At 41.4% G+C, this 26833-nt stretch overlaps 1 protein-coding gene across 3 annotated transcripts in view; it reads left to right on the forward strand.

Moving 5' to 3' along the window:
• The window catches only part of slc12a8 (solute carrier family 12 member 8), a 112668-nt gene that overhangs the window by 74744 nt on the left and 11091 nt on the right, over nt 1-26833 (forward strand). For 2 of the 3 annotated variants that reach the window (XM_028807995.2, XM_028807996.2), the window contains exons 7-9: nt 1336-1423; nt 6402-6489; nt 21742-21888. In XM_028807995.2, the coding sequence (XP_028663828.2) occupies nt 1336-1423; nt 6402-6489; nt 21742-21888 (323 nt within the window). The remainder of the gene's footprint in view (nt 1-1335; nt 1424-6401; nt 6490-21741; nt 21889-26833) is intronic. The other variant, XM_028807997.2, reaches the window with a different exon arrangement.

Consider the following 26833-nt stretch of genomic DNA (forward strand, 5'->3'; position numbering starts at 1 on the left):
TAGAAAACCTAAATAAGGAAAAGGTATATGTGAATTGATACATTTCTGTGACTTTTTATTTTCTTAGACACAATCTAAGTCTACAGTAATGAGATATGGCCTCGATCTCGAGTGTTCTAATTAGGTCATTTTAGCAGACAGCATGTGTTTGTCTTCTATTTGTTGTTAGCACTGCTGATCTGCCTCTCTTATCTTTATTGGCTTAATTAGTTTACCTTTCCAGTGCATCTGCCTTTAATAAAGCACTAATTGAGTGTGTCGTTAGGATCTGAGAGTTTTTATCAATTAACAGATCCTTGAATCCAAAGGCCAGCTGTTTTGGATGTGATTCTTGTCACATCGAAGCAGAAAAAGGGAGGAGCAGACCTTAATTCACATATATTTGTATAAAAACCACACCAGCACATCGGCCCGGTCAGACGTCCCAGAATAGGCCTCACCCCAGACAGCCTATCTCTTAACTTAAATGGCAGGCTTTTTATACCACAGGTTTGCAGAGATCTGTTTTCACTTTGACGTTAAAGAGTCTTTTTCTGTTGATCAGTGTCCAAAGAGCCAAATACTGTGATTCAGTGTTGCACTTTATAATAATAAAATATTAAAACTTCCATGGGGACTCTGTACATGAAATTAGCTAAAGGATTATAAAAGTACGTAAAAACTAAAGAACTGTCATTTATAAATGGTTGTATAAAATAACAGAGAATCAAAAAATCCATCTTAACAACAAAAACTATCGTCAGATAAGCAGGAATTAGAGACAAATAAAATCTCCACTTGGTAGGATGTGGAAGAACATTCAACTTCAGGGATTCCAAGGCTAAAAGACCATCCAGCCTGCTTTGGGCCTTCTGCAGTTCACAAATGTGCCCGCCATTATTAGGATACTCTTGTGGCACTCCCTTCATCCCCCCCAGCTTCTCAGATGGCTCTAGCATGTTTAGGCTAGTGGACAGTTTGTTTTTTGATTTAAATTTTTATACATTTCTGAGATTTGTTTTTCAAGTAATGAAGACGAAGGTTAAGAGTTGAGATTGCCCTACTCCCTAATCATGGCACTTGTATGAGAGTCTCAAAACTTATATAAGAGAGTCCCAGAAGTGCCCACTAAAGGGGAATATTCCATAAAACCCCAACTAGATATAAAAGCAAAAGCAGGATGAATAAATAGATAAATAAATAAACTAACCATTTATTTATGACACTTCTCCAGTGGAAAATGTGATGTTGATAATTTTTGTACAGTGACAGAGTATGCATTGAGTTGGATTTATGGTGCATAGACACCTCTGCCCGTCGATTTTAATTACATTTTTTCTTTTTGCACTACTATAGGTGTGATGGCAGGATTTAACATGAGTGGAGACCTTCGGAAACCAGCCTCGAGCATTCCCCTGGGGTCACTGGCAGCGGTCAGCATCTCGTGAGTGCCTAAATGATCATGTCTGACAAGGTGTGAATGTGACTGGTCCATTTGAATGGCCAGTTCAACTCCTTCTGTTTAACAGGATTCTTAATAAACATTCAGCACTTTGCTTTTAGCATCAATGCTTTTCAGTATGAATAAGTGGACAAGAGGGCTTGAAGGGGAGAGACATTAACTATAAATCAAAGAAATTGAGCAATGGATTTATTAGGCTGAATCAATGGTATGTTTTTTTCTGTGTTCTTTTGTAGCGCTGTTACACAGAAAATGTCATGCAGTTCTTAATGATCTTTTTAAGGAAATTGAAGGTATGAAAAAACTTGTGGTTACATCAGGAACATACGCTTGTCCAGTCCTTGGCATTTTCACATTTATCCAAACAACGTTTATTTTCCACGTTATATATTTCCACAGTCAAATGAAACTCGAGACAGACACAGTAAGAAAACCATGTGTTTCCAAAGCCCTATTAATCCACACACAAACTTACAATAACTTCCTAGTTTCCCATAACTCCTGCTACCCAGTACCTCTTCTTAAAGTAACAATGCCCCATTAAAACTGAATAATTAACTAGCCCTATTCTTTATACAGGGGTCCTCGGGTTACAACACAGTTCCGTTTCTACAACAGTGATGTAACCCGAATTTTGGTGTAAGTCGAAACTCACCATAGCCTAAGTCACTTACCTATCCTAACACATTTGCAAAATCATTATCTAGAACATAAAAACACAACTAAGCCACAGAAAAAGGAAAAGGACATAAATACACTGTACTGTAGTAACAGAAAAAATGAGTGTAAAAAAAAATCCTTACCGTTATTCCTTCTCGCGTCTCAATTTTTTTTAAAGTTTTTATGGGAGTGAGCGTTGTAAACTCGAAATGTCGTATGTCGAGACGTTGTAACCCGAGGACCCCCTGTATATAAACTAAACTGGAACTACAAAAAAGAATTTAACATATTTTCAAATTAACTGAACATAAAAATGTTAATACAGAACTTGGCTCATACAGAAATGGTCTAGGAACTAATAAATCAATGACATTTTAAATGGGTGAGAGAGTCCCTGAGGTGGCTCAGTGCTGTCGTACAGCTCAACAGCCCTCAGTTTGAATCCTACCTGGTCCCTGTGCCTACTTCACTTTCATTCCAAAGTCTGGCAGGTTAAACTGATTGTTAACTCTAAAACTGGTCTGTTTTCTGGTGTAAAAATGTCCATGAAAGGCACTTTAAACTCTATGGTTCTTTTGATATCGGAGGACAAGCCCTAACTTACTAGCTTTGAGTTACAGTATATGGACACCCCGTTTATGTATGTTACATTTATTCATCACCCATAGTTCAAATCCCCAATACCTTAGCAGGATCCACAGAGACATCTGTATTCTTCAGCGTCACTTCTTCATCTCAATCTCAGTTTATTACCTGCAGTGGTTTAGACTGTTTTTAGTTCTGTTTGTTTTATGATTACAGGAAAAAAAAAGACAATTGATCTCGACACAAAAATGAAGGTGACCAAACAGTATGAGGGAGGAAAGAAAGCGAACGTTATCACACGTGACTTTAAGTTATCCTGTTGTAACTGCTGTTTACCACATGTGCTGTACTTCTGCACTCAGACTTTGAATCTGGTTAACCGCCGAAGTTTCTAAATTATGACTCACAATGTGCAGTTCGTGCAAACTGCCGCAAAGGCGTAATGCAACCACATTAAAACCTGAGTGAATATACCCAACATGGTCTGGTATTTCATTCTTCTTGAAGATCCACCCTCACAATACATGGTACGGTTTGTAAGAGAGCCACAAAACACATATAGGTAATCTACTCTCTCATATAATATATATATATATATATATATATATATGTGTGTGTGTATATATATATATATATATATATATATATATATATATATATATATATATATATATGTATGTGTGTGTGTGTGTTGCATAGTTTACTGTCAAATAATGCAAAGAGTATGTAACACGTGTTTCGCCCTCATTTGGGCTCATCAGGCATACACACTCTACTGCTTCCATCTCAGGGATCGAACCTCAGACGTCAGCGTCAGAGACGAAGCCCCTTTACACTGCGCCACGGCGTGTGGTTCATTTATTTGACAGCCTGTAGGTCTGGAGTAATTACATTCATTGCATTCGTAGTCTGAGTCCCGACCTGAATTGTGTGGGTGGTTACCTACCAGGTAACGTTTGTGGTTGGTCTGCCATTTGGCAAACATCCGCCACGGTGCCCTCTTCAGTTGCGAGAACTGAACACGTGTTTCAATCCCCAAGAGGGGAGCAGTAGAGTGTGTACGCCTGATGAGCCCAAATGAGGACGAAACACGTGTCGCATACTCTTTGCATTATTTGACAGCAAACTATGCAACATTCCATGAGCTTCTTCCCGCAACTGAAGAGGGCACCGTGGCGGATGTTTGCCGAATGGCAGACCAACCACAAGTGTTACCTGGTAGGTAACCAGCCACACAATTCAGGTCGGGACTCAGACTACGAATGCAATGAATATATATATTATATATAATTAAAATTCTAAGCCTAAAAGTGCAACGATTTTATGTCACGTTTTTATGTCGCGCTTTAAATCGGGCTTATTTTAAAACCTACATATATATATATTTGGTATCATTCTTTTCCGAATTTATTGAACCTTAATGTAATGTTGTTAGATTTTCAGATTCTTATTCTGTTTTTAAATTAGAAACTAAAAAAATATCAAGAACTCATGTCCCGCGAGATACTTTGTGCCAAAAGATTTAACCACACCTGGGTGTTGCATACAATGCGAGAGTGTACAGGTGCAGTTTTTTTTTTTTTTTTGATTAGAAAACTTGCTTTGTGTATTTAATGGGCAAGTAAGTTTAAATGTATAGTGTGTGTATGCAGCCTGTATGTTGCATACAATACGAGAGCGTACAGGTGCAGTTTGTCTCAGAAAAGTGTTTATTTCTGAACCACCAATCCCGCCAGACACTCACCCTCTAACCTCAAACACTTTACGGCCAACAAGAACACACTGTCGTAAAATGTACATACAGTGATCCCTCCTCCATCGTGGGGGTTGCGTTCCAGAGCCACCCGCGAAATAAGAAAATCCGCGAAGTAGAAACCATATGTTTATATGGTTATTTTTATATTGTCATGCTTGGGTCACAGATTTGCGCAGAAACACAGGAGGTTGTAGAGAGACAGGAACGTTATTCAAACACTGCAAACAAACATTTGTCTCTTTTTCAAAAGTTTAAACTGTGCTCCATGAGAAGACAGAGATGACAGTTCTGTCTCACAATTAAAAGAATGCAAACATATCTTCCTGTTCAAAGGAGTGCGCATCAGGAGCACAGACTGTCAGAAAGACAGAGGAAAGCAAGCAAATCAATAGGGCTGTTTGCTTTTAAGTATGCGAAGCACCGCGGCACAAAGCTGTTGAAGGCAGCAGCTCACACCCCCTCCGTCAGGAGCAGGGAGAGAGAGAGAGAGAGAGAGAGAGAGAGAGAGAGAGAGACAGAGAAAAACAAACAGTCAAAAATCAACACGTGCCCTTCGAGCTTTTAAGTATGCGAAGCACCGTGCAGCATGTTGCTTCAGGAAGCAGCTGCACAGAAGATAGCAACGTGAAGATAATCTTTCAGCATTTTTAGACGAGCGTCCGTATCGTCTAGGTGTGTGAACAGCCCCCCTGCTCACACCCCCTACGTCAGGATTAGAGAAAGTCAGCGCAAGAGAGAGAGAGAGAGAGAAAAGTAAGTTGGGTAGCTTCTCAGCCATCTGCCAATAGCGTCCCTTGTATGAAATCAACTGGGCAAACTAACTGAGGAAGCATGTACCAGAAATTAAAAGACCCATTGTCCTCACAAATCCGCGAACCAGCAAAAAATCCGCGATATATATTTAAATATGCTTACATATAAAATCGCGATAGAGTGAAGCCGCGAACGGCGAAGCGCGATATAGCAAGGGATCACTGTATTGCAAACATAACACTGGGGCCAGAAATAAAAGACAAAGAGTAGGACAGCTGTTGTACAGGCTTTTAAATGTTCAAAGTGCCGCGCGTGAGATCATCATCATCATCATCATCATCATCATCATCATCATCATCAGTTTCCCATTGTATTACCGTTTTGGAGGAGCGACCGCGTCTCCTTGGGGTGCATTCAGCCTCCCTCTTCACAACGCGAGTGGCAGAGACGCATAGAAGAAAGCGCAGGCTGGGGTGGGGGGGGGTTGGCGAGCGAAGCGAGCAGGGGGCGAACTCCCTATTCTTATATATAGACGTCTACATGTGGAAGTCTGTCTGGCCCAGAAGTGTGAGGCTACAGTGTGAAGCTCAAAAAAAATGAAACCACCGAGAAAAGAAACTCACTTAGCCGCTAATACAGAAGCGAGGCGAGCACATCGGCAAAATGAGACCTCCGAGGAGAGTGAAACTTGCTTGATCGCTGACAGACAACAGAGACAAGCATGTCAGCAAAACCAAACTGCCGAGGAAAGAGAACTTCGCTTAGCCGCTAATGCACAACCAATGCGATTGATTGATTGAAGTGCCAGAGTCCATGGTTTCTAGGAGCTCTGGCTTTTTACAGCACGGGCTTACACAGCTAGTACATAATAATTATTAGATAAATGATACATGAAGAAAACAATATTATAAAAAGTAATGGAAAACCATGAACAATAATAAAAGTTATCAAAGAAGCAATTTAACATAAGCCAGTGAAGAACTCTGGCCTGACTGTAACAAAAGACTAGTTAACCGCACCCTGGGGAAGGTCGAAAATCCTACGAAAGAAGAGACGCGATAGCGTAATGGAGCACAACAAGGCTGCTCTGAAAGATTTAATGTGGAGTGAACAAGTATAGCAACAAAGATGAGAGTGGATGAGTGTGAAAGGCGCTATAGCAAATCAATGTTGATGGACTGTATTCTGTATTATGATTCATTGCAGCTGGTTCCTTTACTTGGTTTTTGTATTTCTGCTGGGAGCAATTTGCACAAGAGAGGCCCTGCGCTACGACTTTATGATTGCAGAGAAGGTAAGCTCCATCTTTTCCAGATATGTCAGTCTTATAATATTGAGTTTATATCAGTTGTGTTCATTTTTGGTACCAAGTGTAGTTCTGATTTTTTTTTTAAAGGCCATAAAATCAAGTGGCTTCTGGATTTTGGGTCACCTACTCCTGTTAAGAGATATTTCAATGAATGAAAGGTTGGAATGAATTGTATGAATCTATGGTGCCTATGGAAAGAACTCGCCCTTGGAAGATTTCACATTTTATTATTCAAGAACAATAATTTAATCTGGCTATTTTGACATTGCTCAACAGAAAATGACTCTTTAATGTCAAAGTGGCTTAATCCGAAATACAAAACACAAAGTAAATGATGGCATAAGTAATTCACTCCCTTCACGTCCGTATTTAGTATTTTGCAGCCATGAGCACCTCAGTCTCAGTACTCCGGTCCTCCTCTCTGTCTCTGTGACCTCTGCACATCTCCACCCTTCCATTCTTCTTTGCACAACTGCTCAGGCTCTGTCAGGAATGAAGCGCCTTCTTCAAGTCCGGCCACAAATCAATAATTGGATGGAGATGTGGACTCTGCCTCGGCCACTCCAGGACATTCACATTGCTGTTTTGAAGCCATTCCTGTGTAGCTTTGGTTTTATCCTTGTGATTGTCATGAGGCGCTTGCTGGATCGGTTTAGAATGGATAACAGCAATGTTGGCTTTTTATGTTCTCTCAGCGTCAAGTCTTTTGCTTTGTCCCTGAAACCCCGGCGGTGGTTTTAAAACGCACGGACTGGATGAATTGGGGGTGTTTTAGGGTGTAAAGCCCTGTGGGTGGAGCCTTTGCAGTGCAGGATTTCACTGTTATTCATAACACACCTTGTCCCCAGATGTGTGTTCTCATTTGTGAATCATGTGTGGCCCCACTATGTGCGGTGAGGTTCATGGCTGGTGACTCCTTCAGAGTCAGATTTACAAATCTGTGAACCCCAAAGAGTAGCTTATTCACTATTCAATTGGCAGCCTGCACATTGACTACTGTTTATGTTTCATACCTCATCAGCATTCTTTACACACATACAGTTAGGTCCATAAATATTTGCACAGAGACAACTTTTTTCTAATTTTGGTTCTGTACATTACTACAATGAATTTTAAATGAAACAACTCTGATGCAGTTGAAGTGCAGACTTTCAGCTTTAATTCAGTGGGGTGAACAAAACGATTGCATAAAAATGTGAGGCAACTAAAGCATTTTTTGAACACAATCCCTTCATTTCAGGGGCTCAAAAGTAATTGGACAAATTAAATAACTCGAAATAAAATGTTCATTTCTAATACTTGGTTGAAAACCCTTTGCTGGCAATGACAGCCTGAAATCTGAAATCCTGGACATCACCAGATGTTGGGTTTCCTCCTTTTTAATGCTCTGCCAGGCCTTTACTGCAGCGGCTTTCAGTTGCTGTTTGTTTGTGGGCCTTTCTGTCAGAAGTTTAGTCTTCAACAAGTGAAATGCCTGCTCAGTTGGGTTAAGATCAGGCGACTGGCTTGGCCATTCAAGAATTTTCCAATTCTTTGCTTTAATAAACTCCTGGGTTGCTTTGGCTGTATGTTTTGGGTCATTGTCCATCTGTATCATGAATCAATTTGACTGCTGTATTTAGCTGGATTTGAGCAGACAGTATGTCTCTGAACACCTCAGAATTCATTCGGCTGCTTCTGTCCTGTGTCACATCATCAATAAACACTAGTGTCCCAGTGCCACTGGCAACCAATGCACGCCCAAGCCATCACACTGCCTCCACCGTGTTTTACAGATGATGTGCTATGCTTTGGATAATGAGCTGAGGTTGATCTTGGTTTCATCTGTCCAAAGAATGTTTTTCCAGAACTGTGCTGGCTTTTTTAAATGTTCTTTATCAAAGTCCAATCTAGCCTTTCTATTCTTGAGGCTTATGAGTGGCTTGCACCTTGCAATGCACCCTCTGTATTTACTTTCATGCAGTCTTCTCTTTATGGTAGACTTGGATATCGATACGCCTACCTCCTGGAGAGTGTTGTTCACTTGGTTGGCTGTTGTGAAGGAGTTTCTCTTCACCATGGAAATGATTCTGAGATCATCCACCACTGTTGTCTTCCGTGGACGTCCAGGTCTTTCTGCGTTGCTGAGTTCACCAGTGCTTGCTTTCTTTCTCAGGATGGACCAAACTGTAGATTTTGCCACTCGTAATATTGTAGCAATTTCTTGGATGGGTTTTTTCTGTTTTCGCAGCTTAAGGATGGCTTCTTTCACCTGCATGGAGAGCTCCTTTGACCGCATGTTGTCTGTTCACAGCAATTTCTTCCACATGCAAGCACCACACCTCAAATCAACTCCCAGGCCTTTTATTTGCTTAATTGATAAGGACATAACGACGGACTTGACCACACCTGCCCATGAAATAGCCAAAGAGTCAATTGTCCAAAACTTTTGAGCCCCTGAAATGAAGGGATTGTGTTCAAAAAACGCTTTAGTTGCCTCACATTTTTATGCAATCGTTTTGTTCACTGAATTAAAGCTGAAAGTCTGCAACTGCATCGGAGTTGTTTCATTTAAAATTCATTGTGGTAATGTACAGAACCAAAATTAGAAACAAAGTTGTCTCTGTCCAAATATTTATGGACCTAACTGTAGGTAAGGCGCATATTTGGATAAGAAAGAACGTTACATTTATAGCGTCGAGAGAACGGAGAGAGCGCATTTGCTCCTCACCCTCCATGTGCTCTAAATTTGCTGTTGCAATTCCATAATTCATACTCATTCGATACAAATGAAAGTTTTGAGCGGTGTACAAAAAAATAAACGGATTTCAATTTTGACCTTAATATAAATATTTAGTTGTTTTTAAAAGCTTTTATTTCTAATGCTTTAATCAATTTTAATACAGACTGTTTAACAAAAGGATAAAACAAAAGAATATTTTATTTTAAGTTTTTAAATATTGGATTGTTTTTTTCTTAGTGTGATCCCATTTTTTATAAAATTGAAAACCGTTTATGTTCTTACCTTTATTTGTAAATGAAGTTCATGCGCCTATCCTTCTCCTCGAAAATCTCCATCACTTTCTTGTAAAAGTCCGGCTTATTTTCCTTTAGTTTTAAGTCTCTGTCTTCCATTTTGGCAGTCGGTCATAACAAAAAAATAAAAATAATCTGATCACTGCAGCGCACTTGACTTTCTGATATCGCTAACTTATTGGCGCCTCTGCGTAGAACAGCGGTTCCCAAACTCGGTCCTGGGGACCCCCTGTGGCTGCAGGTTTTTGTTCCAACCAACTTTCGTTTTTCATTGGACTTGTAGCCTAATTAAGTGAGTCCTGATTTCCCAGTTTGTTTGTTTTGGAGTCAATGTAGAAATTACAAACTAAGTTTGGTAGATTTTTACTAAAATGTAATAAGTAGTTATATGGGGAATATGTCGTTTTTTGAATTGTTAACAGTATTTTCAACCTACTTTTCATTCTGTTTTTCCAGGTGTTCTGCTTATTTAATTGATTATTCACTAATTAGCAGTTCTGACACTGACGTTGTTGCAGCTTTCATCATACCGGGTGTCTGGTTGTTAATTGTCACTATTAGGGTTAAATGAAGGGAGCAAACTACACAGGAAAAGGGGAAAATAATAGGAAAACAACAAAAGAGAGTTAAGCATTTACAGTGGGACAAAAAAGTATTTAGTCAGCCACCAATTGTGCAAGTCCTCCCACTTAAAAAGATGAGAGAGGCCTGTAATTTTCATCATAGGTATACCTCAACTATGAGAGACAAAATGAGAAAAACAAATCCAGAAAATCACATTGTCTGATTTTTTTAAAGAATTTATTTGCAAATTATGGTGGAAAATAAGTATTTGGTCACCTACAAACAAGCAAGATTTCTGCTCTAAGAGGCTCCTCTGTCCTCCACTCGTTACCTGTATTAATGGCACCTGTTTGAACTCGTTATCAATATAAAAGACACCTGTCCACAACCTCAAACAGTCACACTCCAAACTCCACTATGGCCAAGACCAAAGAGCTGTCAAAGGACACCAGAAACAAAATTGTAGACCTGCACCAGGCTGGGAAGACAGAATCTGCAATAGGTAAGCAGCTTGGTGTGAAGAAATCAACTGTGGGAGCAATTATTAGAAAATGGAAGACATACAAGACCACTGATAATCTCTCACGATCTGGGGCTCCACGCAAGATCTCACCCCGTGGGGTCAAAATGATCACAAGAACGGTGAGCAAAAATCCCAGAACCACACGGGGGGGGGGGACCTAGTGAATGACCTACAGAGAGCTGGGACCAAAGTAACAAAGGCTACCATCAGTAACACACTACGCCGCCAGGGACTCAAATCCTGCAGTGCCAGACGTGTCCCCCTGCTTAAGACAGTACATGTGCAGGCCCGTCTGAAGTTTGCTAGAGAGCATTTGGATGATCCAGAAGAGGAATGAAACCAAAATAGAACTTTTTGGTAAAAACTCTACTCATCGTGTTTGGAGGAGAAAGAATGCTGAGTTGCATCCAAAGAACACCATACCTACTGTAAAGCATGGGGGTGGTAACATCATGCTTTGGGGCTGTTTTTCTGCAAAGGGACCAGGACGACTGATCCGTGTAAAGGAAAGAATGAATGGGGCCATGTATCGTCAGATTTTGAGTGAAAACCTCCTTCCATCAGCAAGGGCATTGAAGATGAAACATGGCTGGGTCTTTCAGCATGACAATGATCCCAAACACACCGCCCGGGTAACGAAGGACTGGCTTTGTAAGAAGCATTTCAAGGTCCTGGAGTGGCCTAGCCAGTCTGCAGATCTCAACCCCATAGAAGATCTTTGGAGGGAGTTGAAAGTCCATGTTTCCCAGCGACAGCCCCAAAACATCATTGCTCTAGAGGAGATCTGCATGGAGGAATGGGCCAAAATACCAGCAACAGTGTGTGAAAACCTTGTGAAGACTTACAGAAAACGTTTGACCTCTGTCATTGCCAACAAAGAGTATATTACAAAGTATTGAGATGAACTTTTGTTATTGACCAAATACTTATTTTCCACCATAATTTGCAAATAAATTCTTCAAAAATTAGACAATATACCTATGATGAAAATTACAGGCCTCTCTCATCTTTTTAAGTGGAAGAACTTGCACAATTGGTGGCTGAGTAAATACTTTTTTGCCCCACTGTATAGCTTTAGAAAAAAATAGAAATGTTTCTAAATGTCTTTATAACTGTAAAAAACACATTGTTGTGTTTTTCTGAATGCAGAATAAGAGACGAGTAAAAAAGACCAGCTCATTAAATGAGATCAGTTATTATCGATTATTGTCACCGATTGTGAATCTGGTTGGAACAAAAACCTGCAGCCACAGGAGATCCCTAGGACCGAGTTTGGGAACCACTGGAGTAGAAGGGCAGGAGCAACGAGCACCTGTTTGGCTCACATGCGCCCCCTTCAGGACGGCACGGTACTGTCTGCCTCACCTTGTGCCTTCTCACTGCGGTTTTATGTCCGATCAGCGAGACTAAATTTGTCACACACATTCATTAAAGATATGAGCCTGACATACATAGAGCCAGCGATTTTGACTATAAAAATGATCAAATTATTGGAATCATAGAAAAAAGAAATTTGTAGCGCCATCCAGTGGACAAATCTATTTTATGTTATCATTATTAGTTTTTTATTCTTTTCATGATGACAGGCTCACCTGCCTCACTTGCCTCCCCTGACCGCACTTCCCTGTTCACCAGCAGCAGCTGGATGGGAGAGTGACAAAGAGAAACAACGCACATCTCGGCAGATGTCTGAAGTCAGTTGGATGGGAGGTTTGATGGTCTGATGAGACCAAAGTTGAGCATTTTTTTCCCCCATCACAATAAAGCTCAGGTTACGATGTACATTATCATAAACCCACCATCCCCACTGTGATACATGTGATGGTGTTATGTTGTCGGGATGCTTCTCTACAGCAGGACCTGGAAGTCTTGTGACAGTAAAATGAATGAAACAAAATATGGGGAAATCCTGGAGGAAAATCCTGATGCAGTCTGCACCTTGGGAGAAGATTTGCTCTCCAGCAAGACAACGACCTCAAGCTTAAAAACAAATCTACGGAGGAATGGCTTCAAATCAGCAATGCTAATGTTCTGGAGTGGCAGAGTCAGAGTCAAGACCTCAATGTGATGAAGAATAAGTGGCTGGACTTGACAAAGGCTGTTCATTCTTGATCTCCATGATATCTGACAGAGCTTGAACAACTGTGACAGAGAAGAATGAGGAGAAATGGCAGAGTCCAGATGTGAAAAGCTGATGGAGATAGAAAGAGAGAGACCTGAGTCATGGCCGCCATCTACTAAATACTGACCTAAAGGGGTTGAATATGCATAAGATCAAATAGTTTGTGTTTTACATTTTTCTTGAACTTGCAGAGATCTGCTGTCACTTTGACATTGACAAGTCTTTTTCTGTTGGTCAGTGTCAAAAAAGCCAAATTAAACCCACTGTGGTTCAATGTTGGATAACCAATGTGAAAACTTCCAAGCGGGTGAATGCTTTTTATAGACGCTATAATTTAAATGTAGGTCTTGCAATGGCCCGGCGTCCCATCCCATTGATTCCAACCCCATTCAACCCTGAACTGGATTTAACGTGTTTAGTCAAAGTCAAAGCGAACTTTATTGTTATTTCAACCATATACAAATGTACAGATAGATGAAATTGAGAAGCTCAGGGTCCAGAGTGTAACAACATAAAGTGCAAATAAGAAATTAAAAAAAAAAAAGAATTAAAATTTAAAAATTAAAATTAAAACACAAACAAGATAAGACAAGTGCAGAGACAAGACAAAGAAGTAGCAGCAATATTGACGTGTAGTAAGCAATATGAACATTGATGCAATGTATGGTATTTGCAATGTAGATACATAAATATAATGTAGTCAATTGATACATCAGTCAGTCATCGTCCAACCCGCTATATGCTAACACAGGGTCACGGGGGTCTGCTGGAGCCAGTCCCAGCCAACACAGGGCGCAAGGCAGGAACAGATCTCGGGCAGGGCGCCAGCCCACCGCAGCAATGGATATGTAATATGATAAATAAATAATAGATATAGATAATGCAGAAATTATCATCCATCCATCCATCCATTATCCAACCTGCTTTATCTTAACTACAGGGTCACAGGGGTCTGCTGGAGCCAGTCCCAGCCAACACAGGGCGCAAGGCAGGAACAAATCCCGGGCAGGGCGCCAGCCCACCGCAGCAACAGATATATAATATAATAAATAAATAATAGATATAGATAATACAGAAATTATCATCCATCCATCCATTATCCAACCCATTATATCCTAACTACAGGGTCACGGGGGGTCTGCTGGAGTCAATCCCAGCCAACACAGGGCTCAAGGCAGGAACAAATCCCGGGCAGGGTGCCAGCCCACCGCAGCAATAGATATTGTGGGATATGGCCGGCCATTCATCCCGGCCAATACCCCCAGGCCGTTAGATGGAGCCCTCCTTGCAACATGGAGATGCCCCGAATTCCAGCAGGGCATCATGGACTATGGAGTTTTAATACACAGCCCTGCTGGATAATGTCGGGGCCGCCAGGAGTCGCTGCAGGGAGGCCCAGGGATTTATATTTTCCGTATAGCCCTTCCGTATACTTCCAGGCTAAAGTAAAAGAGAAGTTTTTACCTGACCCGGAAGTGCTGGATAATCACATGGACTGAGGGCTCAGAAGCACTTCCGGGTCGAGGACTATAAAGGACTGTGGGAGATCCCAGACAGATGAGCTGAGTTGGGAGGCAGGGTGGCTAAGCGTCTGGGAGTGGAGGATTGTGATTATAGTGGATTATTGATTTATATGAGTGTTGTGGAGAGGAGGGTGCTTTGTGCACATTATTATTATAATAAATTCAATATTTGGACTTTTATCTGGTGTCTGACGTCTGGTCTGAGGGTTCAAGGAGTCACGGGGACCCTAAAAACTGTCACAATATATAATATAATAAATAAAATAAATAATAGATATAGATAATGCAGAAATTATCATCCATCCATCACTTATCCAACCTGCTATATCTTAAATACAGGGTCACGGGGGTCTGCTGGAGTCAATCCCAGCCAACACAGGGCTCAAGGCAGGAACAAATCCCGGGCAGGGTGCCAGCCCACCGCAGCAATAGATATATAATATAATAAATAAATAATAGATATAGATAATGCAGAAATTATCATCCATCCATCCATCCATTATCCAACCCATTATATCCTAACTACAGGGTCACGGGGGTCTGCTGGAGCCAGTTCCAGCCAACACAGGGCACAAGGCAGGAACAAATCCTGGGCAGGGCACCAGCCCACCGCAGCAATAGATATGTAATAAAATAAATAAATAATAGATATAGATAATGCAGAAATTATCAGTGTATGATAATAGTTGTTTAAGGCACGTGTAAACAATGACAGGTCAATGTTTCTCAGCAGAAGGATATCAAGCATGTCAAAATCCTTAAAGGTCAGTATGAGATTTTCAGTTCTTTTCTACCTGCACACTCGTCTTTACAGGACAGTGACCTGCATGTATAAAAGTTCTGTTTTTCGAGGTGGTTGAGGCCGTGTGGAAGGTCCCAGGGGGTAGCCTGGTGTTAAGGAGTCTGACAGTTTGGGGGTAAAAACTCTCCTGCAGCCTGGCAGATCTGGCTCTGATGCTGCAGTATCTTCTCTTGGATGGCAGAAGTGTGAAAAGTCCACGTGTAAGGGGTCCTGCACAATGCTGCAGGCCTTGCAGACACTGCATTTGTAAAATATGTCCTGTAGTGAAGGGAGAGGCACCCCAATAATGTTCTCTGCTGTCTTCACTAACCTTTGCAGGTGCTTGCGGTCGGATATGTTGCAGTTGCCATACCAGACAGTGATGCAGCTGGTCAGAACTCACTCAATGGTGCCTCTGTAGAACATGGTGAGGATGGAAGGGGGAAGACTTGCTCACTTCAGCCGCCTCAGGAAGTGTTATAAAAATGGAATAGACAACCAAATTGTTTGCCAGTTTTTATATCTTCAATATAATATTGGGGTGGTCATTCCAGACTAAGGTGCTCACCTGACGGCCTGCCCATTGACAGTAGAACATTTGAACTATCTGGACAAGAACATGCCATTCAACCCAACAAAGTGCGCTAGTCCTATCCACTTATTTCTTCTAAAATAACATTAAGTGGAGTTTTGAAGGTCCCTAAAGTCCTACTGTCTACAACACTACTTGGTCGCTTATTCCAGGTGTCCGTGGTTCTCTGTGTGAAGAAAAACCTCCTAATGTTAGTGTGAAATTTACCCTCAACAAGTTTCCAACTGTGTTCCCCGTGTTCTTGTTGAGTTCCTTTTAAAGTCACCATCTCAATCCTCTATACTAATACCTTCATCATTTAAAACACTTCAATCAGGTCTCCTCTTCATCTTCTTTTGCTTCATCCTTGTGGCCAGTGCTGCCAGAATTAATTCCAGCTCCCATGACCCTTAACTGAATTCAGCAGGTTCCAAAAAATGGATGGATGGATGGTTGGGTGGATTCCAGAAAAGTCAAACATGCTTAACAAATAAAGCATTCCTGAAAACAGCTAGTAGCCCAGCAGGGGTGAGACGTACGCCTGTGCTATTGAGGTTGGGTGGGAGCCAGCTGGCCAGTTGCGGGTAGTTGAGTTATTAAGGCCGTAATTCAATCTGTAGCGCCATAAGTGGCACTATGGAGTCTGCTCTCTGGAAAATAAAATTAACAGCTTCTCTGATGCAGCAGCTTCTTGATATCTGGTTTAATATTCACGATGCCAAGAAAAAAAAATTGCATTTATAGGCTCATTATTCTTTGATATGCAGCAAATTAAATGTCATTACCAGTCAGAGAAGTAGCTTACCTTATGGTGGCTCTCCAGGGAGCAAAGTCAATTAATTCCTTATATTTATGCTAATTGTATTCCAACTTGAATATTGCAGTGACTCTGTGATGAAGAACAGAGAATCAAAGAGAAATGAAAAATAGAAAGGGAGAGCCGCTATCTGTAGGCACACTTATTTTTATTGCCCCAAGCTTGGTCAGTTCCAAATTCTGTCATTTTTGTGCACTACGCTGGAGATGCTTTGGAGGAATATCCATCCATCCATCCATTATCCAACCCGCTATATCCTAACTACAGGGTCACGGGGGTCTACTGGAGCCAATCCCAGCCAACAGGGGGCACAAGGCAGGAAACAAACCCCGGGCAGGGCGCCAGCCCACCACAGGGTGCGCACACACACACGCACACTAGGGACAATGTAGAATTGCCAATACACCTAACCTGCATGTCTTTGGACTGTAGGAGGAAACCAGAGCACCCGGAGGAAACCCATGCAGACATGGGGAGAACGTGCAAACTCCACGCAGGGAGGACCCAGTAAGCGAACCCGGGTCCCCTAACTGCGAGGCAGCAGCGCTACCCACTGCGCCACCGTGCCGCCTTTGGAGGAATATTTTTGGACAAAATGAAAGCAATAAATATGCAAATAATAATAATAATTCTTTGCATTTATATAGTGCTTTTCTCACTACTCAAAGAGCTCAGCAATTGCAGGTTAAAGGCCTTGTTCAAGGGCCCAACAGATCAGAGTCCCTTTTGGCATTTACGGGATTCGAACCGGCAACCTTCCGATTGCCAGTGCAGATCCCTAGCCTCAGAGCCACCACTCTGCCTAAAATTGTATTAGCTGTCTGTGCGCGGCTAGACTTAGCTCCCATATCTGTGAACAAGCACGCTACAACATCCGCACTTAGTGCTGTGAAATGTGACAACAAATGAAGAAAAAGAGCATGAAATGTGGGCTTAAATGTGTTACAGAATAAGTTTGTCTGTAATATTCCTCCAAATGCAACGTAAAATACGGCTGGAATTTGAAACTGTCACTTTCGCTCATCAAAGCTGAGAGGGCGTGCTCTGGTGATTGCTGCTTTTTGATTGATTGAGAATATTACGAGTACTGCCCCCCAGATATGGAACACGGATCCCTGTGCGCGGCAACCGCATGGCTAATTTGCACACAAAATTAGTCACATACTGCAGCTTTAAAGGAGGAAAACGCATGTGACCCTGTGAAATAGCAATAACAAAAGATTTATTACCGTTTATAAAGCGGTTCAGACTTCTTGATGGAAGAAAAGAGTGCACAGATAAATCGGAAATGATAAAGACATTCCAGTTGGGCCCGTAGCTGCAACTTCAAACAATGGAAGGAGCCAGTCCCATGCTGCGGCTTCGTCACGTGGCTAATGTGTGAACCAAGACTGGAAATCTGTGAGCGCCATGTTGTACAGGGTGAGCCAAAAAGAAGTACCACCACATTTCAAACGTTTATTCTACAAAAACGCTACAACATAAAATAAATTTTATTACGACACAAGAAAGGATATTCAAAATAGATTTTTTTCATTGTGTTTTAAAAATGATGTCTTCAAGGTGGCGGCCATCATTAGCGATGCACTCTTCGAGACGAATTCTGAATGCTCGCATGAGTCATTTGGCCATTTCAAAGGGAATAGCGGCGATTTCATGGCGGATAGCATCTTTGAGGGCTTCAAGGTTTTGAGGTCGGTGTGTGTATGCTTTCGACTTGAGAAGAAATTGCACTTGAGTGAGATCAGGCGAACGTGAATTGAGATCAGCTTCCCTGGAAACATCTCCCGCAAAACTTGCATGGATCTCCCCGATGTATGAGCTGTTGCTCTATCCTATTGAAACCAGGCATCCACCACATCCATTTCTCCCAGTTGGGGTTGCAGAAAGTTCTCTAGCATTTCAACGTAACGTTCTGAAGTGACGGTGACCGTTGCTCCCCCTTCCTCAATAAAGTAAGGGCCTACAATGCCAAATTCTGCAACAGTGCACCAAACTGTAACACGGTCACTGTGTTGAGGTCTCTGATGAAGTTCATGAGGGTTGGTTTCAGCCCAATAGTGAAAATTTTGCATACTTATGCAACCATTCAAATGGAAATTTGCCTCATCGCTGCACATGACAATGGCATCTCGAAGAACAGTTCGCAGAATGTTTGCGCACAACTCTCTACAGCTCTCCCAGTCTCTCTCTCTGTGAGTTCCTGCACTGTCATCATCTTGTATGGATGGAAATTAAGGTTCTCATGCAAAATCAAAAGACGTGCTGGAAATGCCTAAGGCAGAAGTACACTGAACGTCTAGGAGACTGCAAAATTGATGCCCTTACAGCTTGGATGTTTTCAGGTGTTTGTACAGTCCGAGGATGGCCTGAAGATTTTCTATTCAATGATGTATCCGTCGGTCTAAATTTAGCCACCCACTAAAGAACTGTTTTCCGATTTGGGACGTCACCGTTAGAGAGGAATGCTGAAGTGTGTTCGGATGTTGCATATTGATGAGGATTCGTTGTTTTTGAAGAACGCCTCGACAGTGTATGCACGATGCGCCCCGGACCAAGGCATGTTGCCAACTGGAAAACTACAAGTGATCGCCTATCAAAGGATCCTACGCCAATTCACTCGACTGCCTCTAACTCGCACATTGACCTTGAGAAATGTGCTACTTCATTTTGGCTCACCCTGTATATTTTTACTTACTGCTAGTTTAATTAAATGAATTCTCACTACTCAAAGTGCTTCAGTGACTGGAGATACCTACCAATGTGCATCACCCACCTGGATAATGCGATGGCAACCATTATTGCGCCAGTATGCTCACCACACATTAGCTGTTAGGTGGTGAAGTGGTGAGAGAGAGACAATTAGAGACGGGATGGTTAGGGGGCCAGAATGACTAGGCTGACTGTTTAGCTAGAACATCGGAATACCCTCTACTCTTCATGAGGGATGCCCAGGGATCTTTAATGACCACAGACACTCGGGACCTCAGTTTTACGTCTCATCTGAAGGACGGTGCCATATTTACAATACAGTATCCCCATCAAAACTCTGGGGCATTGGGATCGGCAGGGTAAGCACCCCCAGCTGGCTTCACCAACACTTCTTCCAGCAGCAACCCCAGCTTTTCCTACACCAGGTGTGTCCAACTCCGGTCCTGGTGGGGCGCAGTGGCTACAGGTTTTCATTCTAACCATCTTCTTAGTTAGTGAGCCGTTTTTGCTACTGATTAACTTGTTTTGCCTTAGTTTTTAATTGAAGTGCTCAGACCCCTTAATTGTCTCTTTTTCCTTAACACTAGAGTTACCAGATCCTATGAAAAAACTCGTAGATCTGTCCCACCTTAAATCAATTTGCACCTCTCCATCAGCGTCTTTTGTCCTGTAAATGTGTCGATAAGCAGCCTGCTATCACATCCCCCACCGCCACACAGTTTTCTCAGCTCAAGTCTGTTTACCTGCATGTCAGTTGCTTAGAGTTGTATAGAGTAAGAAGTCAAGCAAAATGACACCTTTTATCAATACTATATTGTTATTTGGAACACATGCATTCCATGTATGTTCCGTGTCTACAACAATCTATGTACAGTAAACACATCGTTAAAACAGGAACGTTTTTCATGTTTTCTTAATAATTGACAAAATGTAGACATGAAGGGTATAATGTGTTAAGCCTGAATTCCATTTTTTTGGCATTTACATGACCAGCTAACCTGAAAATAAAGAAAGGTGAAAGTCTTGGTCGTGTTGGTCTGCTCAGGTCACTAAAACATCTCGATGGTGGTCTTAGAAAAAACAGAAAACCAACAGTCTGCTGTGGCAGAATGAGAGCAGAAACAAATCCTGATGTTCAATAATGGCTTTAATTATTGGCAAGAATTGGCTTCTTATCAAGAAATTGGTTGGAGTTTGAAGTTCCAATTTCGCTGCTCATCTGTTGGCTTGTTTCACATCTCATTTCTGTTTGGCTGCCATTTATTGAAGAAACAAATCAATTCAGAGGACCAATTCCTTAAAAACAGGGATATGAAAATTAAGGGAAAAGGAGTTAATTAGGAATGAAAACTGTTCGCTGATTGGGAAAAGGGTTAGAATGAAAACCTGCAGCCCACTAGGAGTGGAGCTGGACATCCTTGTCCTAGATGGTCTCTCATCCAAGTACTGGCTGGGCCTGAACATGCTGAGCTCTATATGGATGACCTGTTCTGAAGAGCATGTGCATTTTGTTTGTGGTTTTCGTTCCGTCGGTATCTTTTTTGTTGTTTGATGCACGTGGTTAGCACTGCGGCCTCACAGCTCAGGTCACATTTCTGGCCACAATAACAGTCCAGTATAAGTTGGCAGATGTTTCCCTAACCCATGGAGACACTTAAAAGTCCATTGCACCATTATACTCCAGTCACAACTAGTTTAGTTCCTCCTTTCTTATTAGCTTCAATGCATTTTTCAGAGTTTTTGCAAAGTTCTTAAACCCATGGTGAAGCAAACCCTATGGAGTTTGCTCTTCATTAACCAGGAATGAAGCCTTAGCAAAACCAAAACACCAACGACCATGAATTGGGTTAAGCAGTTTGATATATGAGGTGAGACACAAAAATAACTGGATTGGTTAAAAAATACTGTATATATATATATTTATTAATGAATTACAGTCTTCTAAACATTGTCACCTTTTATATACCCCTCTCCCGATCTCTACACCTCTTCATACGTATCTTCCATTGATTGAAACAGTGCTGGAAGTCTTCTTGCTTGAGGCTCTTCAACAGGCTTGCCGTTTCTGTGTTCACTTCATCCATTGAAGAAAAATGTGAACAAGTAAAAATCACAGGGAGCTAAATCGGACGAATAGGGTGGATGATCGAGGACAGGAATGTTTTTGTGCCTTACGGAAAAGGAGAAAATTCGTGAGAATTTTGATGTTGATTCGCTGTTCAATTTTTTTCACCCGACATTATTGTGTAGCGATTGTTGTGCAAATACTTGACTGGGCTGTTCATAGGATATACCTAGCCAGTCGGCGGTTTGAGAGGGCGCACGTGTAGGAGGGGATACTATGATTCACGTCCAGCCGACCTCCAGACGGTTTTCCAGGAAATCCTCAAGCCCTGTCCAGTTATTTTTGTGTCTTACTTCATACAGTATGATATGATATATGATATAATATGAAGAAGGAGTTTCCTCCATTGTGATGTGAATGTCTGAAAAGAGAATAAAAGGCTTCGGCTGTCCTGGAGGTTTGGTTGAGACGTCTTTTCAGTAAAGCTTTCTCAAAGGAGTGGCCTTATGTGATTTTTTATGACATCTCCTATTTGTTTTCCCAGGTTTCTTTGGTGGGGTTCCTCTTCCTCCTCGGCTTGTACATTTCCTCTCTTGCTTCCTGCATGGGTGGTCTGTATGGGGCGCCCAGAATACTGCAGTGCATCGCACAGGAAAAGGTGATCCCCACCCTTGGATTCTTGGGAAACGGGGTGAGTGGCAATGCGAACATCTCTTACATTGTGCTGAAAGAAGAAAGCTAACGTCTCTGGTGTGAAGACATTTCATTAAGCTCTGTGTCTGGTGTGTATCAGTGTAGTCAGGGTGATCAGGGTGGTCAGTGTATCATGCCAGGGTCTGGAGACCCCGACCAGTGCTGTCTTTTACCTTAAGCTCAAAGTCGTTAAGATAGACTTCAGCCCTGATATTTCTGATTTCTGAGTTATGGAAATTCCTGCAGATCATTTTTACTTTCCTGTAAATGGAAGTTTGTGACGGGATCAAAAATTTCATATCAACCTGAGTTCAGATTCTGATTCTACGATGTTCAAAACATCAACAAAAGTTGAGTTTAGCTTGGTTGCCTTTGTGTGTGTGTGTAAGTGTGTACCATATATACCGCGTATAAGTCGGGTCTTGAAACCCAAAAAATCGATCATAAAATCAGACCCCAACTTATACGCCCGTTCAGAAATACAACATACTGGAACAATCGTGACTCTTCTAAGAATCACGGCGGCCACTGTGCTCTTGGGAACCTTAAATGCTGCAGCAATATTTGTAGTCATGTCTAGATCAGTGCCTCGACACCATCCTGTCTGTAAGCTCCAATAAAAATGTACAAAATTAGACTTAAAAATATTAAATTAAACAAAACTTTACTCAAGCCATTGACAAAACCCTGGCTGAACAATAACACACACACACACACACACAGCGCATTCAGAAAGTACTCGGACCCCCTCACTCTTTACACGTTTTATTATGTTGCAGCCTTGTGCTAAAATCCTTTAAATGAATTTTTGTCACATCCAGCAGCACTCAATACCCCCAGAATGACAAAGCGAAAAACAGGATTTAAAAATTTTTCAAATAAACGGCTGAAACATCCCACTGACACAAATATTCAGAGCCTTTCTTCAGTAATTTGTTGAAGCCCCTTTGGCAGCTCCTCTAGCCTGGAGCCTTTTTTTGGGTTTTTGGCGGGGCATTCAGCAGACCTAAAAAATGTACAGAGAGAAGCTTGACATGCAGAAAATATTTTTACAAGGCGTAGCAAATGGTATCTCTAAAATACAAACCCTACCGGTCGAAGGTTTTAGAACACTTCCGTTTTTTTATGGAAATGCATGCAGTTTAATGTCTTAATGTTTTCATGAAATCAAGGCATAGAACAAATATATGATGACAAATAAAATAAAAAAAAGTCAAGGAATCATTAAGTGTGCAAAATTTTATTTAAATATTTGATTCAACAAAGTAGCCTGCACCTTTTGTTGATATAACAGCCAAACTGTGGTGACCCTTTTGATTCAGAATGCCAGTCACCAACTCTGCCTCCAGTTAAAGAACCCGAGGCCATCACACTTACTTCTCCATGTTTGACAGTTGGTGTCACACGCTGAGGGACCACCCTTTCACCAACACCCTGCGTGATGAACTGAAGATTTCACATTTGGATTCATTGCGCCGTAAGCTTTCTTCCAGCCTGCAGTCGTCCACAGCTTATATTTCCAGGCCCTATTGCCTCCTTTAATGAATGGCTTTCTTCCTGCCACTCGCCCTGTCAAACTCGCAGCACAAAGTCTCCTCTTCACAGTCCAAACTGACACTCACTTTTGTCTCCCTGCACTGTTAAGCTGTTGTGCTGTGAAGCGCCTGTGATCAATCAAGCTGGTGACCCCTCAGAAACTTGTCTTCTGATTGGCTGGTGACTTTGGCTCTGCTAGATCTCGTCCTATCAGAGTTTCTTCCAGTTTCCAGGTGCCTTTTGATTGTGTAGGACACCACTGGACTCACCGACATTTTGATTTTGTTTGCGGTTTATCTAAATGAAAGGCCTTCACTTCTAAGGGTAATGATGCTGTGTCTCATTTGATTTGGTAACTGCTGTTTTCTTATCACTGGGATATTATCCAAGTCATACTGCTCCAGCTCTGCTTTAAGACAGACAGAGGGGGTTTAAGTAATCAACAGAAGCCACCAATACTTTGATGAAGTCTCTCGTGTATGGTGCCTCCCAGTGACTGTGACAACAGTGCAATCAGAGTTAAAGATAAGACAGGAAAGAGGGACGTGATCACCGGTTACAGAGCACTTTGATGTTGGCAGCTTTGGACGTATCTTTGCCAGGCGGTACAGTCAGACGTGAGGGCAGAAGCACTGCAGCTCTTGTGTGCTTTTTCAATTTTACTTAAATGAATTTCTTCCATGTTTATTTTCACGCAAGTTTGAATGAGCTACAGCTGGCATTTTAGGTGACAAACTAAATAAGGGCTTATTTAGGGTGACACAGTGATGCAGTAGATCTTGGGCGGGTGTGTCTTCTCGATTGGTTTTGTGGAGGGTTTTCTATCACTGTTGAAACAGCTGCTGACAAATCCAATCTAATTTGACCTGGAGTGAATATCCCACCCGTCTTTTGTTTTTGATGAAAGGATTTAATGTCTTTTTGACCTAAACGAGCTGTGACTGTTAGATAGATATGAAAGGCACTATATAATGATAGATAGGAAAGGCACTATATAATGATAAATAGATAGACAGGAAAGGCACTATATAATAGATAGATAGGAAAGACACTATATATAATGATAGATAGGAAAAGCACTGTAGATAGATAGGAAAGGCACTATATAATAGATGGATAGATAGGAAAGGCACTATATAATAGATAGATAGATAGGAAAGACACTATATATAATGATAGATATGAAAGGCACTATATACAGATAGGAAAGGCACTATATAATGATAAATAGATTGACAGGAAAGGCACTATATAATATATAGATAGAAAAGACACTATATATAATGATAGATAGATAGGAAAAGCACTGTAGATAGATAGGGAAGGCACTATATAATAGATAGATAGATAGGAAAGACACTATATATAATGATAGATATGAAAGGCACTATATATAGATAGGAAAGACACTATATAATGATAGATAGATAGATAGATAGGAAAGGCACTATATAATGATAGATAGATAGATAGGAAAGACACTATATATAATGATAGATAGGAAAAGCACTGTAGATAGATAGGAAAGGCACTATATAATGATAGATAGATAGATAGGAAAGACACTATATATAATGATAGATAGGAAAAGCACTGTAGATTGATAGGAAAGGCACTATATAATAGATAGGAAAGACACTATATATAATGATAGATATGAAAGGCACTATATATAGATAGGAAAGACATTATATAATGATAAATAGATAGATAGGAAAGACACTATATAATGATAGATAGATAGGAAAGGCACTATATAATGATAAATACATAGATGGATAGATAGGAAAGGCACTATATAATGATAGATAGGAAAGACACTATATAATGATAAATAGATAGATAGATAGATATGAAAGACACTATATGATAGATAGGAAAGACAGTATATAATGATAAATACATAGATAGTTATGAAGGCACAATATAATGATAGATGTTGCTATGAAAAACCAAGCCCCCCCCCCACCTCCCCAACATTCTCAAGATTGTAAATTCACTATTTGGTATTGAAACTCTCCATGTTTTGCTCTCCTCTGTCCTTGGCTCCTCTCTCGTATCTCCAGGTTTCAACATACATGTCTGTCTGTTGATGACTCCGGTTCAAAGCAAAGGGGGCTGTGGGGGTAGCAGGGCATCATTTACAGCTTCGCCAAAGGGCAGCAAAAATGTTCGTGCCAGCCCGGCTACCTTGTTTGCCCTTTGAGCCTTAATGCATGTGGCGTGCTTAACAATCCATCAAAGTCTGTTAAAATGAATGACCTTCAATGCAGTGGGGCAGTGGTGTTGGTCTTTTAAAAAAGGTAACAGACATCCATGCAGGGCAAAATTTGAATCCCCATTTAACTAATGTGGTTGGTGACCTGGAGTACTGGGTGGGAGGGAAGAGGAGACTGGGAGACTTGGTTTGAACAGGGGGGGAGTGAATTCTCACAGACACAGCCAGAACATGCAAACCCCCAAATAGAATGGCCAGGCTTGGGATTTGAATTCAGGCCACTTGAAAATTGAGGCACCGTGTTATCCCTGGCATTACCATTTAATTATATTAACTCTCTTTAGTTTTGCCTTTACTTTACCCTTTAGCCTCTGATTTGAACAATATTTTGACTTGTAAATTTCTCATAAGATAAGAGTGGGATGACAAACACAGGAAAGTGTGCGAGACCACCCAGGTGTGACAGGAAGGCTGCCAGCAAATGCCAGGCGTCGCTGTCTGCCTCTGCATTTTTTTTCAACACTCAGAACAGGCCTGATAGTGACGCATGTAACGATGTCTTGTACCTCGATGGACCTCATGTGAAGAAATGCTTGCCGTACCTTTCAGACGTCTGCTTGATTCGTGGGGGGGGGGGGGTGGCGGGGGTTGTTACTTTGACTTATGGGTTCTTTCCATTTGAATAAATCCAGTTAAAGGGATTGGGTGGGGGAGCCTGGCCGAAGTATAAAGCTAAGGGTCATCAAGACTCCTTTATCAAGAAGTAATAAAGAAGCGAGTGTTATAGATGCCATATACAGTGCATCCGGAAAGTATTCACAGCGCATCACTTTTCCACATTTTGTTATCTTACAGCCTTATTCCAAAATGGATTAAATTCATTTTTTTCCTCAGAATTCTGCACACAACACCCCATAATGACAACGTGAAAAAACTTTACTTGAGGTTTTTGCAAATTTATTAAAAATAAAAAAACTGAGAAATCCCATGTACATAAGTATTCACAGCCTTTGCTCAATACTTTGTCGATGCCCCTTTGGCAGCAATTCCAGCCTCAAGTCTTTTTGAATATGATGCCACAAGCTTGGCACACCTGTCCTTGGCCAGTTTCGCCCATTCCTCTTTGCAGCACCTCTCAAGCTCCATCAGGTTGGATGGGAAGCGTCGGTGCACAGCCATTTTAAGATCT

Source organism: Erpetoichthys calabaricus, chromosome 8 (assembly GCF_900747795.2).
Source record: "Erpetoichthys calabaricus chromosome 8, fErpCal1.3, whole genome shotgun sequence".
In the NCBI taxonomy this organism is placed as follows: domain Eukaryota; kingdom Metazoa; phylum Chordata; class Cladistia; order Polypteriformes; family Polypteridae; genus Erpetoichthys; species Erpetoichthys calabaricus.